The sequence below is a fragment of the Gopherus evgoodei genome, chromosome 3, assembly GCF_007399415.2.
Source record: "Gopherus evgoodei ecotype Sinaloan lineage chromosome 3, rGopEvg1_v1.p, whole genome shotgun sequence".
NCBI classification, from domain to species: Eukaryota; Metazoa; Chordata; order Testudines; family Testudinidae; genus Gopherus; species Gopherus evgoodei.
Genome location: NC_044324.1, coordinates 204274059 through 204289094, shown reverse-complemented (window position 1 = coordinate 204289094; position 15036 = coordinate 204274059). Strand labels below are relative to the sequence as shown.

General features: G+C 41.1%; 1 protein-coding gene across 1 annotated transcript in view; it reads left to right on the top strand.

Annotated features, from left to right (window-relative positions):
* Nucleotides 1-15036, top strand: part of USP34 (ubiquitin specific peptidase 34) — a 311265-nt gene that overhangs the window by 98608 nt on the left and 197621 nt on the right. Inside the window, 5 exon segments of the mRNA XM_030557848.1 lie at nucleotides 9864-9989; nucleotides 10404-10533; nucleotides 11191-11226; nucleotides 11636-11766; nucleotides 12425-13050. Coding sequence (XP_030413708.1) covers nucleotides 9864-9989; nucleotides 10404-10533; nucleotides 11191-11226; nucleotides 11636-11766; nucleotides 12425-13050 — 1049 coding nt within the window.

Here is a 15036-nt window from a genome sequence, read left to right as displayed (position 1 = left end):
AAAGCAATGTTTCTTACTCTTTCCTGTTTGTCATTTACCATACTGGTACAGCATATGCCATGCAATCATCTCCACAACTTGTGTAAGATATGCAGATTTTCCTATACTGCATCTACACTAGCAAATTTTGCACCTCTGATTTGCTATAGGCACAGCTCCGCCAGTGATAGCAGTGATGGAAGCTATAAGGTGTGACTCATGCATTTTTACTACTGTGTTGTCTAGTGAAACTGTCTGAGTCCTTTGTGCACCATAATTTGCCACTGATAGTGCTACTGTGGAAAACTGTGGCTGTGATATTTACTACTGTAAAAGCAAACCTAAAATTTGAAGTTGTAGAAAACAATGAGATGATGTATTGAATTTTCCCTTGGGTATATTGAGAACAAACTATTTATCAAGGTTTTCGTTCAGAAAGATAGACCATATTTGCTGACATGTTTGAATTATTGTTTACTCTGATGTTTTCAATAATTCAGTAATCATTTTCAATAATTCTTTTTTTGTTTGAGATTTGAGTAATGCAGACATTTGTGTATTCTGATACGAACACACACACACGATATGCAAGGTCAGAAACCTCAGTGAAGTGCAGAGAAATGAATAAAGATTGAGATATATTTGTTTACAAGCAAAAATTGTATGACTTGGAAGTGCTTTTAAATTTATTATAATTTTGGGCTATAATACATTTTTTCTGTTTTCAAGAATATTTTTCATTTCTTTTATTTCTGACACCAGAATAGATATATTAAAACCTATGTGTATATTTTTATACTTAGTTAGTTTTCATAGAAATAGGCACCGATGGCTTCTTCTGTTATTAGTTACTGTAAGTTGGTTTTGAATGAAACCTGCAATTAGATTGTCTGAAGAAGGTTGCTAGTGCTTTCTTTATCAAACATTTCCCAAGGCCACTCCTCAAAATGTATTTTAAAATGTCATTTCTTAAAACAGTGTTAATGAAAATTAAGGCCTATATTTGTTTAATTAATATCACATTTCTGCAGTTTGAAATATCAGTTTCTTTTTCTTCATAGCTGATAATGGGTACGGATCTTTGGCAGACCATGTTAATTAAATGCAGAGAGTCCATACCATCTCTCTGTAGTTATCTCCTGATTTCTTTCTCCCATTTTCCTTCCTTATACACCTGTTTTCCTTTTCTCGCTACACAGACTTTTGGGCAAGCGCTCCAGTTCCACAGTACTGTTGGAATCCTGGTTTTAGACATGAGTTTTGTTGCTTTTGTGCTTGTCAAGGTGCTTTTATATTCATGCAGCTCCATGGAGGTAGCAAGGAAGATAAACTGCCATTTTTAACTTTAAAAAAAATCTCTTAGCAGAGCAGCACTATTCCAAAGAGTTTAAAAGGGACAAGAAGTGATGTTTTATCTTGATTACTGCTTCCCCATATAATAGTTAAATCATTGTCAAAGGGCCTGACCCATGGATAGTAGCAGAAACACATTGGCGTTAGAGTTTAAGGCTACAGAACTCTGGGAATTGTGCTGCTTGTTCAAAAAGTAGAGATCGAAGGAAGAAAGACTAAGATGGAGAGAGAATGACCGAATCCTGGGACTGAGAAAGGAGATCTAGGCTGAAAGCATCATTTGTATTTAATGTACTAAGCCAAAGAACTTCTCCACTTTCAAGAGAAACATTATCAATGCTGCAGCTTCACTATGTAGATTAGAAGAGAGCTGAAAGATCTATTTAAAACTTAGCGTTTTATTTTTGATATAATTTTTAAGTTATAGCCTGCTTTCATTGTTGCTTTCACAAACAGTAACCACATCAGTATCAGTAGGTCTCATCCACTGGCAGAAGTTTAAGCTGCAGCTGTTAATTAGCTCTTAAGTCTGCATTTCTTGCCTTTTGTGTGTTTAATTTCCCAGGCATAAAGTTGCATTAATGTATTTTTCATAGAATTGCATTATGTGTGTTCTGTTAAGTAGGGAAATAAAGATGAAAAAAGCCCTCTGAACTGCTGAAATAGGGATTGGAAATAGAAACTTTTTTAAGTTTAAATTTGGTGTTTGTTATCAGTGCTCACTAAATATAAAATAAACTTTCCTTAACAATAGTATATTCCAGATATGAGACTTATTTCTTTCTTTGCTTCTTGCTCAAAAAGTTTCAATTTTTGCTATAAGAACCTAGCAGGTCTAAACTGCTGCTTTGAAAAGAGTTTAGAACAGGGTTTCTCCACCTGTGGGTCGGGACCCAAAATTCAGTCACCAGAATGTTTCAAAGGATTGTGTGGCAGCTCCTGTCCCATGGGGATGTCTGGGCTCGCCTCCCTGCTCCAGGTACTGAGCAATACAACCTCTTGGGGTTCCAGCACCACTCTGGTTTGGCCCAGCTGTCATGATAATAAGAGTCCTGGTAGGCCAAATTTAAGTGAGAGGTACTGCAACCCCATGAGCCGGGTCACAACTCCACCTGAGTGGTGCTGCAACCCCGAAGGTTGCAATGCCTGGAATGGAGAGTCAAACCTAGCTAGCCTCACAGCACGAGAGCTTCAGGAGCTGCCACTGTGGGGTGAGTACAAGGCAGAATCCAACTGAAAACTACCCCCAGACTATTTACAGGGTCATGACAGGCCATAAACATTTACAGACGGGTCCTGAACCCAAAAAGGTTGAGAGTCATTGGTTTAGAAGATCAGCATTTCCCACTTGTATTCTGCTTAGACGGAGCAATGGAAAGAGCAAGAAGACACACAATATCACTTGGACTGTGCAGCTATTTAGACTGTTGAAACAAAAATGTTCCTTAATTTTGAAGATGCAACTTTTGCTTTTGGAGTGTAATGGGGCAGGAGTCTCCCCTGCGGCGCCTCCTGCTGGTGTCTTGGGAATTAGCTTGTTTCCAGCCTTGGAGTGCCCTCTGCATCCAGTTTCCCACTTCTGTTTGTCCCCATGTCCCTTCCTGAACTCTAGTGCCCCATTATCTGGGGTGCTGCCCCCTGGCGGTACACTCAGTCTCAGGGTCTCCCCTCCTCAGAGAACCCTTACCCCCTATCCCTTCCTGGCCTCAGTCATAGGCTACTGCCAGTCACCAACTAGCCCCTGCTCCCTGGGGCAGACTGCAGTATAAGCTACTCATCACTGGCAAGGAGGGTTTGGACCTGCTGCCTTTCTCTGCAACCCAGTACCTCTGTGGGGCCTTGGACAAGGCCGTGCAGCCTGGGGGAGTTGCCAGCCTAGAGCTCCCCAGCCCCTCTGGCCTTTCCCCGCCCTGCCTTACTCTAGATACCCTGAGCTTCCCAGCAGCCAGACTTCTCTCTGTCTGAAAGCAGAGAGAGACTGTGTCTGCTCCTGGCTTTTATAGGGCCAGCTGAGGCCTGATTGGGGCATGGCCCAGTTGTGGCTGCTTCCCAATCAGCCTATTAGCTGCTTTCCCTGTCACAGCACTCTCCCAGGGCTGTTTTGGATCTAGCCAAACTATTTTGAAATGGAGATTTCAACAATTGGATGATGGTGGTAAGAAGATAAAGACAAGAAGGGTCAGAAGGCACCTGTTAAAGATCTGTTTCATTATTAACTAAGGTCCTGATCCTGCAATCACATAAGAACATGCATAATTTTATACATATGAGTAGTTCCATTGGCATCAGTGTGACTGCAGATCTGTCGTATCTTAGGCACATTTAACATGCGCAATTTCAGCTTTATGCGGTCAGCAAAACCAAGGAAAAAAAGAAAAAGAAAAAAATAACAATTTAAATACTTTTTCTGTAGTGTGGGTGATTCCACCCGCCATTACACTCAATGTAATTTTGACTATACGCAATTTTCGCTTTACGTGTTGACTGCGGAACTTAACCCCAACATAAGATGAAACAGACCTGTATTCATGTGAATAAAGTTATATGTATGTTTAAGTGATTGCAGGAGTGGGGCACAAAGTTGAAAAGGAGTGCATATAGATTTGATACTAGCTTTTGTCAAAGACAGATGGTTTTTTAACTATTCTTTCAGTTCCAGTCATGTACATGTTAGAAATCTCATACAATAAAAGACGCAAACTAATTTCAGTTAGGTGCTGATGAGAAAAATGTCTATCTTATTCAATATATCTGAAAATAGTGAAATTATGGCTCTTAAGGGAAAACTGGATCCTACTCTTATTTTGATACTTTTATTTATTTGACGGCTGTAATGATTTTTTTTAGTAAAGCAATAATTTTATAAAAATGGCAATAGAGAAGTTGAGAGTTAAGGCATCTCTTGTCTCTCCTTCTTCAGCCTCTAAATTGTGACATAAATCTCTTTTTCTTAAATTGTACATCTTGACTTTTACTCTGCTTGGATGAAATTCACCCTTGTGTAGATATAATTTGCACCATTTTATTCCCATTTGACCCCTATACAGACCAGTGACTGCCCCCCACTCATTTTTCTCTTTTAGGCTGATGGTAAAATGAAAGTCATTTTTTTAAAATGATATATTTTTGAAGTACATACTTGCTAACCTAAATCTAGAGCCTATTATACTATTGTGTATTTTATTTATTGAGTATTTGATCCATACAAAAATATATTAATCCTTCAAAGCAAAGGTGAAAGTTGGCAGCCTATTCAGCAATTACACACATGTAAATACAAAAAACCAATATAAATTGTCTTACTATCCTTGTACTTACAACTTGGAAACAGAAGATTAGAAAGCCTGGAGATAGAAAGATCACTCTCAGAGCCGAGAGGGTCACTGAACCAAGACAAAGAACAAAGAACTCACACCCAAAACTTCCCTCCACCCAGATTTGAAAAAGTCTTGTTTCCTGATTGGTCCTCTGGTCAGGTGTTTGGTTCCCTTTGTTAACCCTTTACAGGTAAAAGAACATTAACCCTTAGCTATCTGTTTATGACACGCCTCACAAATTGCAGAAAGTGGGGAACCTCACTGGCTGCGATTTCCTCCTAGAACTTTAAAATAAACAGATTAATACAACACATGCACCTTTACATATGCCACTACGTATATAACTAACAGACTTTTACATTTTAAGAACACTTTTTAACTACTGGATTCTGGGAAACTTTCACGAGAGAGTACATCAGCTACTTGGTTAGAAGCTCCTGAAATGTGCTGAATTTCAAAATCAAAATCTTGGAGACCTAAACTCCAACGAAGAAGTTTCTTGTTGTTCCCCTTGGCAGTATGAAGCCACTTTAGCGCAGCATGGTCAGTTTGTAGCTGGAACCGCCGTCCCCAAACGTGTGGGCGTAGCTTTTCCAGGGCGTACACAATGGCGTAGCATTCCTTTTCACTGACTGACCAGTGACTTTCCCTCTCAGACAGTTTCTTGCTGAGAAACACGACAGGATGGAAGTTGTGATCTGTTGCTTACTGCATGAGAACTGCTCCTATACCACGCTCAGAGGCATCTGTGGTGACTAGGAATGGCTTGTCAAAGTCTGGGGCCCTGAGCACAGGGTCAGACATGAGCGTTGCCTTAAGTTGGGTCCTCATCAGTCCACTTAACAGCATTTGGCTGGGTCTTTTTGGTCAGGTCGGTCAGTGGGGCAGCGATTTGGCTGTAGTGTGGTACAAATCGCCTGTAGTACCCGGCCAAGCCTAAGAAGGATTGAACCTGTTTCTTTGACTTTGGGACAGGCCACTTTTGGATAGCATCCACCTTGGCCTGTAGGGGGTTTATGGTTCCTTGACCCACCTGGTGTCCCAGGTAAGTTACTCTGTTTTGGCCTATTTGACACTTTTTGGCCTTAACAGTTAGTCTGGCCTGCCAGATGCGCTCAAAGACCTTTTCCAGGTGTTCTAGGTGTTCGGGCCAGGAGTCAGAAAAAATGGCCACATCATCGAGGTAGGCAACTGCATATTCGCCCAGTCCTGCTAGTAGACCATCTACCAGCCTCTGGAAGGTGGCGGGTGCATTTCACAGCCCGAAAGGAAGGACATTAAATTCATACACCCCCACATGGGTGACGAATGCTGACCTTTCCTTGGCAGGTTCGTCTAGCGGTACTTGCCAGTACCCCTTGGTTAAGTCTATTGTAGATATGAATTGGGCACGTCCCAACTTTTCCAATAGCTCATCGGTGTGTGGCATTGGATAGTTGTCTGGACGAGTTACCACATTTAGCTTACGGTAGTCCACGCAAAAGCGTATTTCCCCATCCGGTTTGGGTACCAGAACCACTGGAGATGCCCATGCACTGGTTGATGAGCATATTATACCCATCTGTAGCATGTTCTGGATCTCCCGTTCTATAGCAGCTTGGGCGTGAGGAGACACCCGGTAGGGTGGTGTTCTAATGGGGTGAGCATTACCTGTGTCAATGGAGTGGTATGCCCGTTCAGTCCGTCCTGGGATGGCTGAGAACAATGGGGCGAAGCTAGTGCACAGCTCCTTGATTTGTTGCCGCTGCAGACGTTCCAGGGTTGTGGAGAGGTTCACCTCTTCCACGCTACCGTCTTTTTTCCCTTCGTAGTAGACACCTTCAGGCCACTCAGCATCATCTCCCTGGACTGTAAACTGACAAACCTGTAAGTCCCTGGAATAGAAAGGCTTGAGAGAATTAACATAGTACACTCTGGGTTTTAGTGAGGAATTGGGAAATGCTATGAGGTAGTTCACAGTTCCCAGGCACTCTTGGACCGTGAATGGCCCTTCCCATGATGCTTCCATCTTATGGGCCTGTTGCGCCTTCAAGACCATGACCTGGTCTCCTACCTTGAAGGAACGTTCTCTGGTATGTTTGTCATACCAGGCATTTTGCTCTTCCTGAGCATCCTTTAGGTTTTCTTTAGCAAGGGCTAAAGAGTGTCGGAGAGTGTTTTGTAGGTTGCTTACAAAGTTCAGAATATTAGTCCCTGGAGAAGATGTAAACCCCTTCCATTGCTGCTTCACCAACTGTAATGGCTCCTTAACCTCGTGACCATACACAAGTTCAAACGGTGAAAACCCTAAACTGGGATATGGTACAGCCTTGTAGGCAAAAAGCAACTGCTGCAGCACTAGGTCCCAATTGTTGGAGTGTTCGTGGACGAATTTACGTATCATGGCCCCCAAAGTTCCATTAAACCTTTCGACCAGGCCATTGGTTTGATGGTGGTACGGGGTGGCAAATTAGTTCCTGAATCTGTAAGGATGTCGGAGGGCCAACCTACCCTGGCAAAAATATCAGTTAGGGCCTGGCACACAGCTTTAGCCCTGGTGTTGCCTAGAGCTACTGCTTCCGGCCATCGGGTAGCAAAGTCCACAAAAGTCAGTACGTACTGCTTTCCTCTGGTGTCTTTTTTTGGGAAAGGACCCAGAATATTCACAGCTACTCGCTGAAACGGGACCTCAATTACGAGTGGCTGGAGAAGGGGCCTTGACCTGGTCTTGGGGTTTTCCCACTCTTTGGCATAGCTCATAAGACCGGACATACTTGGCAACGTCCTTGCCCATCCCCTCCCAGTGGAAGGACTTCCCCAGTCTGTCTTTGGTTCTGTTCACCCCAGCATGGCCACTGGGATGATCATGGGCTAAGCTTAAGAGCTTTCCCTGGTACTTAGTTGGAACCACCAGTTGTTTTTGAGGATGCCAGTCTTCCTGGTGTCCACCAGAAAGAGTCTCCTTGTATAAAAGTCCTTGTTCTACAACAAACTGGGATCGATTAAAAGAGCTGAGAGGCGGTGGGGTGCTCCGTGCCACCGCCCAAGCTTTTTGAAGGCTGTCATCTGCTTCCTGTTCAGTCTGGAACTGTTCCCTTGAGGCTGGGGACACCAGTTCTTCCTCAGACTGGGGGCTTGGGCTTTGTCCCTCTGGAAGCGATGTAGGTGATGGGGTTGTTTCCGTTGGTGGTGAGCCGCTTTCCGCTGGTGCACCAGGGGTTATTTCAGGCTCTGGCTGAGCCTCTTGGGTGTGGTTGTCTGCTGCTTCTGCCAGTTCAGGGTCGCTGGCGTCCTCTGGCATTGGGGTTGAAGATGGATTTGCAAGCACTGTCGTCAGTGCTGGCACCAGTTCTGGTGCTGGCTGCTTTTCCAGTTCCTGGTCTGGGACTGGAAGCACTGTGGCTGTTTCTGTTGTTGGCATGGGATCCGGGTCCACTACCTCTGTCTGGGTCTCTTGTAACACAGATAGGGCCTCTGTGGACGGCTCAGGAACAGGAATGGGTCTGAAAGCTTGCCTGGTTTGGCTACGTGTAACCATTCCCACTCTCTTGGCCCACTTCACCTGGTTGGCCAAGTCTTCCCCCAGTAGCATAGGGATGGAATAATTGTCATAGACTGCAAAAGTCCACCTTCCTGACCAGCCTTTGTACTGGATAGGCAGTTCAGCTGTAGGCAAGTCTACAGCTTGTGACATGAAGGGGTAAATTGTCAGTTGGGCCTTTGGGTTGATGAATTTGGGGTCGACGAAGGATTGGTGGATAGCTGACACTTGTGTCCCCATGTATGTTCACGCAGTAAACTTCTTTCTGCCCACTCTCAAAATTTCCCTTCACTCCAAGGGTATTTGAGAGGCATCTGGGCCTGGGGATCTTTGGTGTGAGGGTGGTGTAATGACTTGCACCCGGTTGGGGTTCTTTGGGCAGTTGGCCTTTATATGTCCCAGTTCATTACACTTAAAGCATCTTCCAGCTGACTGGTCACTGGGTCGAGGTGGGTTACTGGAGACTGGTGAGGTGGAAGAATAGGGCGTCTGTGGCTTTCCTTGGGTTGTAGGTGGGGTCTTTGGCTGCCCTCGGTTGTAGGGTTTATTGTCGGTGTGCCCCCTGGGGTATTCATTCCCCTTGACAGTAGCTTTTTTGCTTTTTGCCACTTCCATCCATGTGGCTCCAATCTCCCCTGCCTCGGTGAGATTTTTGGGTTTTCCATCTTGTATGTACCGTGTTAAGTCCTCAGGAACACCATCCAAGAACTGCTCCATTTGTATGAGGAGATGCAGTTCGTCCAAGGATTTAACACTATTTCCTGATATCCTGGCCTCATAATTTTTCCCAGCGTAGTAGGCGTGTTTGGGAAATGACACATCTGGTTTCCACTTTTGGGTTCTGAAATGCTGACGGGCATGATCCGGGGTTATCCTCATTCTGAATCTGGCCTTGGTTTGAAACAGTTTATAATCGTTCATTCTGTCCTTGGGCATTTTAGCTGCCACCTCTGCTAAGGGTCCACTGAGCTGTGACCTCAGCTCTACCATGTACTGATCTTCAAGGATGCTGTATCCAAGACAGGCCCTTTCAAAATTTTCTAAGAAGGCCTCAGTGTCATCACCTGCCTTGTAGGTGGGAAATTTCCTGTGATGTGGAACAATCATTGGCACTGGATTGTTAGGATTTGCTGTGTCCGCAGTCAGCGTGTAAAGCGAAAATCACGTATAGTCAAAATTACCTTGAGTGTAATGGTACGCGGAATCACCCGCACTACAGAAACAGTATTTAAACTGTTATTTTTTTCTCTTTCTTTGTTTTTGTTTTTTTCTTTGTTTTGCCGACTGCGTAAAGCTGAAATCACGCATGTTAAATGCTTCTAAGATGCGACAGACCTGTACTCTTTTGTCCCTCAGGAATTTATACCCAAAACTTAATTGATTGAATTTATAGTTAAATCAAAAATTCAGAATAAGTTCTAAACAGTTTTCTTTAATCTCCCCAAAACTCTTATAACCTTAAAACTAAGCGGGAGTTCAGTGATTTTGTATGTCATCTTACCAAAATTCAGGTGCTTGTTAATGAGAAGCTAGGTTAAATAAAAACAGAAGGTTTGATACTGCTCAGAATAGTTTTTGAATGATAAAGTTGCCTGCGAATTTTTATGTGAAGAAGCTTTTTAATGAAGACAATTTTATGAATGTTTGGAAATTTATTTTCCTCTCTCTTATGTCTTTTTGTTTGTATTTTGTAGCTGAAACATTGTAGTCGCTATATACATGATCTGTTTCCTTCATTAATCAAGAACTTGGACCCTGTCCCGCTTAGACATCTTCTTAATCTAGTCTCAACTCTTCATCCAAGTGCTCATACTGAACAGGTAAAAACAAAAAAACCCCTGAAGTACAATAGTACATGTTTTAACTTCTTCAATGTCGTGTGTGACAAGAAAAAGAAAATATACATGATACTGGCTCATTGGACATGTAAAAGTCTGTTTCTCTTCATAATTCTTATAATATAGGAATACGCAATAATGTGCTGAATAGGATTTTTATGCTGAATAGGATTTTTGTGATGCATCTTTAATTAGCCTTTCTGGCTTTTAACTTTTGATAGACATTTCTCCATTTTGTATAACAAAGCATTCACTTGTTTTTATGAGTTATTTATTTTCATGTTGCATTATATTGGAGTGCAGAAGAAGCAACAAGTGTATCTTTTGCATTGAAAACCAATTGCTATTTCATTGTACTAAAACATTATCTAAAAGTTAATCTGGTTTTGTTTATAGACCTTATATTTGGCATCAATGCTTATAAAAGCACTGTGGAATAATGCACTAGCAGCTAAGGCCCAATTATCAAAACAGAGTTCATTTGCATCTTTACTCAGTACTAATCTACCCATGGGAAATAAGAAAGGTGAGTATATATTTTGCAGTGTAATGTTTATGTATTGTTCCAAAGTAGATATTACATTTAGTCTTTGATTTTTAATCAGTCAGTGCTAACTGGTAATTTTGAACCATAAACTCAGGTAGTAGACACCATATGAAAGTAAAATTTGAAAATGTGGCCTGCTGTATCATTGAGGCAGACTTTTCAAATCAAGGATAATAAAGAAGATTACAAAGAGTTTACTCCTGTCCCCACTCATATCCTGTAAAGAGACATTGAAGTTTCATGAACATCTTTGAAAACCTTTCCATTCACTAACAATTCTGCGTATACATCCTACGTTCTATTCTATTCTGTTTCAAAGATTTCCATGGAGCACCTGCTGACTGCACCTATTCTGTTGAAGGTTTACAGCTGTAGTTCATTCTTTTATTTTCTAAATCTTTACCTGATTTTTCATTTAATTTTCATTCCTTGACATTACATACTGGTCCTCTTTTCTTAGGCTTCTTTGTATAGGCACTCACGGACAGCCACTTTGGAAGGTGTTGTGGACCTGTTTTATTGTAGGTTTCCTTCCTTTGCCACTGTTAATTATATACTATAAGCAACTGATATGCAGAACCCAAAGAAGCTCTGTCACTTAGAATGTTTCCCTCCTGTTTTTTCCTTTCCCTTCAGAGGAAGAAGAGCTCAGAAGGGCAGCCCCATCGCCTTGTAAGTTGAGTACTAGAAATACTCTGCAACCTCAGTTATAATTTTTTGATAGCATGAATGCCATCTAGAGCAATAGGCTTTGTATAGCAGAGATGAGTTTTGTGCAATTTTTAAAGTATATTTTAATGAGAAGTCAGCCGAAAATTCTTTCTTGTGTAGAAGGTGACAAATTGATATCTCTGTCACATTATAAAAGTAACATTGGAACTCATGATTTGCAGCAAAGTGGTGACTACCTTTTAAAAATATTGTGTTTAAATGAGTCCAGCTTACGTTTTGAGTTACATCCCCCGTTGAGTTGTTGTCAGGAATATGGTGTTGACGTCAAGGAGACTAGGTAGATATGTATAATACTGTTAATGTATAGGTTAGTGAAAATAACATAACTGGGAACATGCTTTTAAAATAGGGTCACCTGCAGCTAGTCCTCAAAGTAGTGACAACAGTGACACCCATCAGAGTGGAGGTAGTGACATTGAAATGGAGGAGCAGATAATCAACAGAAACAAACATGTGCAACAACGACTTTCAGATACAGAGGTACAACTATAGATGTTCTGTATTTAATTATTGATTTGCTATTAATAGGTTATGAGAATAATTTTTCTGAGACTTTCGGATAGTTTTAAGGGCCAAACACATTTCATGATATGCATGCATATATTCTTTTCTTACTCATATCTGTAGAGGGAGGTCAGGAAACCTTGCTTCAAGTTACTACAGCCTCGATACTTGACGTCAAGGCCAAGGCCCAGTCTAGCCCTAAGTAAACAGACAGAATAAAATAAAAGAGTACTGCATCATAAAATATTTTTAAGTGAAACTCTACTTTAGTGTATTTTGTATCATCTCTTACTTAGCAAATGACTGTGTGAACGTGGGAATGAACTTTGGTTCCACACTATATATGTGTGTAAAGTATGTGATCTATTGTGAATAGGGTAATTTGATTTTTTTTAATGTTTTGTGTACCTAAATCTTGGTCAAAACAAACCTTGTAGCACTCTGTCACAGCGAAAGAACTCCTGAAGAATGGATGAAAAACAGTAGATTCGATATATATCCTTACAATTAAAGAATTTTGGAATTTGTCTAATAAATATTTTATTAATGTTGAATTTATACTATATATATAATTAAACTATATATATAGTTTTACAATTTATTTTGGATGTAATCAATTTTTTTAACATTATAGGAGTCCATGCAAGGAAGTTCTGATGAGACAGCAAACAGTGGTGAGGATGGCAGCAGTGGTCCTGGTAGCAGCAGTGGCCACAGTGATGGATCCAGTAATGAGGCCAATTCCAGTCATGCAAGCCAGTCTGCAGGAAGTCCAGGGAGTGAGGTGCAATCAGAAGATATTGCAGATATTGAAGCTCTCAAAGAAGATGATGAGGAAGAGGAGGAAGACAGGGGTCCTAATCCTCAGAAAAACAGTAGGAGCACAGAGCTACTAAGCAGGAAGATAGAATCACAAGCAGGCATTTGTTTAGGAGATTCACAAAGGGCAGCAGATAGGAGTGGTGCAAGCAATGGGTCAGGAAAGGACCATGTTTTTAACACTGAGTCTATGCCTCCAGTGGATAGTCGAATTAGAATGCTAGATGCCTGCTCACACACTGAAGATGCAGAACATGATATGACAGGGGAAATGAATCCGGCTCACATATCACAAGGGTCTCAGGATTCTTGTATAACACATACAGGGGACTTCCTTGGGGAAACCATTGGAAATGAATTATTTAACTGCCGGCAGTTTATTGGGCCACAGCATCACCACCACCACCACCACCACCATCACCACCATCACCATCATGATGGGTAGGTTGGTTATGCTTCTTTTAATTTCCTTTACAATAGCAATAAAAGTGATAGCTAAATGTACAGTTCAGACATGTTTTTATAGATGTGCCATGTTCCTGGATCATTCAGATAATTACTTTTTTAATACCCTACAAATAGTTGCACAACAATCTATTTTATTGTCTAATTAAGGACAAATTTTTTATACTGGATGAAGAGATACGCTAGAAGAAAACCCTTAAGTTTCTTCTGTTGGCAAATTTACCTTGTTCAGCTAGTAACAACAACATGGTGACTTAGTCTTTCATTAATGAAGCCGAAGATTTGCTTTTTAGTTACCTTTTAATTTCCATAGTGAAAAAAACTATGTTGCCAGGTGGTTCATATCTGTGTTTATCTGTATATACACACGCAAGTATCTCTTCATGTAGATAAACTTAACTGACTCGTGCTGCGTTGAATTGCTTCATTGCATACAAATTAGGGGTGTCAATTAATTGCAGTTAACTCGCGTGATTAACTCGCAAAAATTAATCGTGATTAAAAAGGTTAATTGCAATTAATTGCACTTATAACAGTAGAATACTAGTTGAAATGTATTAAATATTTTTGGATGTATTTCTACTTCTTCAGCATTGATTTCAGTTATAACACAGAATACAAAGTGCATAGTGCTCACTTTATATTATTTTTATCACAAATATATGTACTCTAAAAATGATAAACAAAAGAAATAGTATTTTTCAATTCACTTCATACAAGTACTGAAGTGCAATCTCTTTATTGTGAAAGTGTAATTTACAAATGCAGATTTTTTTTAGTTACATAACTGCACTCAAAAACAAAACAGCGTAAAACTCTAGAACCTACAAGTTCACTTAGTCCTACTTCTTATTCTGCCAGTCGCTAAGATAAACAAGTTTGTTTACATTAATGGGAGATACTGCTGCCTGCTTCTTATTACAATAACACCTGAAAGTGAGAACAGGCACTGTTGTAGCTGGCGTTGCAAGGTATTTACATGCCAAATAGACATGCTTCCATGTTTATGATGCTCGTTAAAAAAATAATGTGTCAATTAAATTTGTGACTATACCCCTTGGGGAGAGAATTGTATGTCTCCTGCTCTCTTTTACCCACATTCTGTCATATACTTCATGTTATAGCAGTCTCGGACGATGACCCAGTACATGTTCTTTTTAAAAACACTTTCACAGCAGAATTGACAAACACAAAGAAGATTTCTAAAAATAGCGACAGCACTCAGCCCAAGATTTAAGAATCTGATGTGCCTTCCAAAATCTGAGAGGAACGAGGTGTGGACCATGCTTTTAAAAATCTTAAAAGAGCAACAGTCTGATGCGGAAATTACAGAACCCAAACCACCAAAAAAGAAAATCGACCTTCTGCTGGTGGCATCTGACTCAGATGATGAAAATGAACATGTGTCTGTCAGTCTACACTGCTTTGGATCATTATTAACCAGAAGCCATCATCAGCATGGAAGCATGTCCTCATTAATGATCTGGAGGATGGCATGGACTGCACCTTCAGCAAGTTTGCAGATAACACTAAACTAGGAGGAGTGGTAGATATGCTGAAGGGTAAGGATAGCATACAGAGAGACCAAGACAAATTAGAGGATTGGGCCAAAAGACATCTGATGAGGTTCAAAAAGGACAAGTGCAGAGTCCTGCACTTAGGATGGAAGAATCCCATGCACTGCTACAGACTAGGGACGGAGTGGCTAGGCAGCAGTTCTGCAGAAAAGGGCCTAGGGGTTACAGTGGATGAGAAGCTGGATATGAATCAACAGTGTGTCCTTGTTGCCTAGAAGGCTAACGGCATTTTGGGCTGTATAAGTAGGGGCATTGCCAGCAGATCGAGGGACATAATCACTCCCTTCTATTCAATATTGATGAGGCCTCATCTGGAGTACTATGTCCAGTTTTGGGCCCCACACTACAAGAAGGATGTGGAAAAATTGGAAAGAGTCCAGCGGAG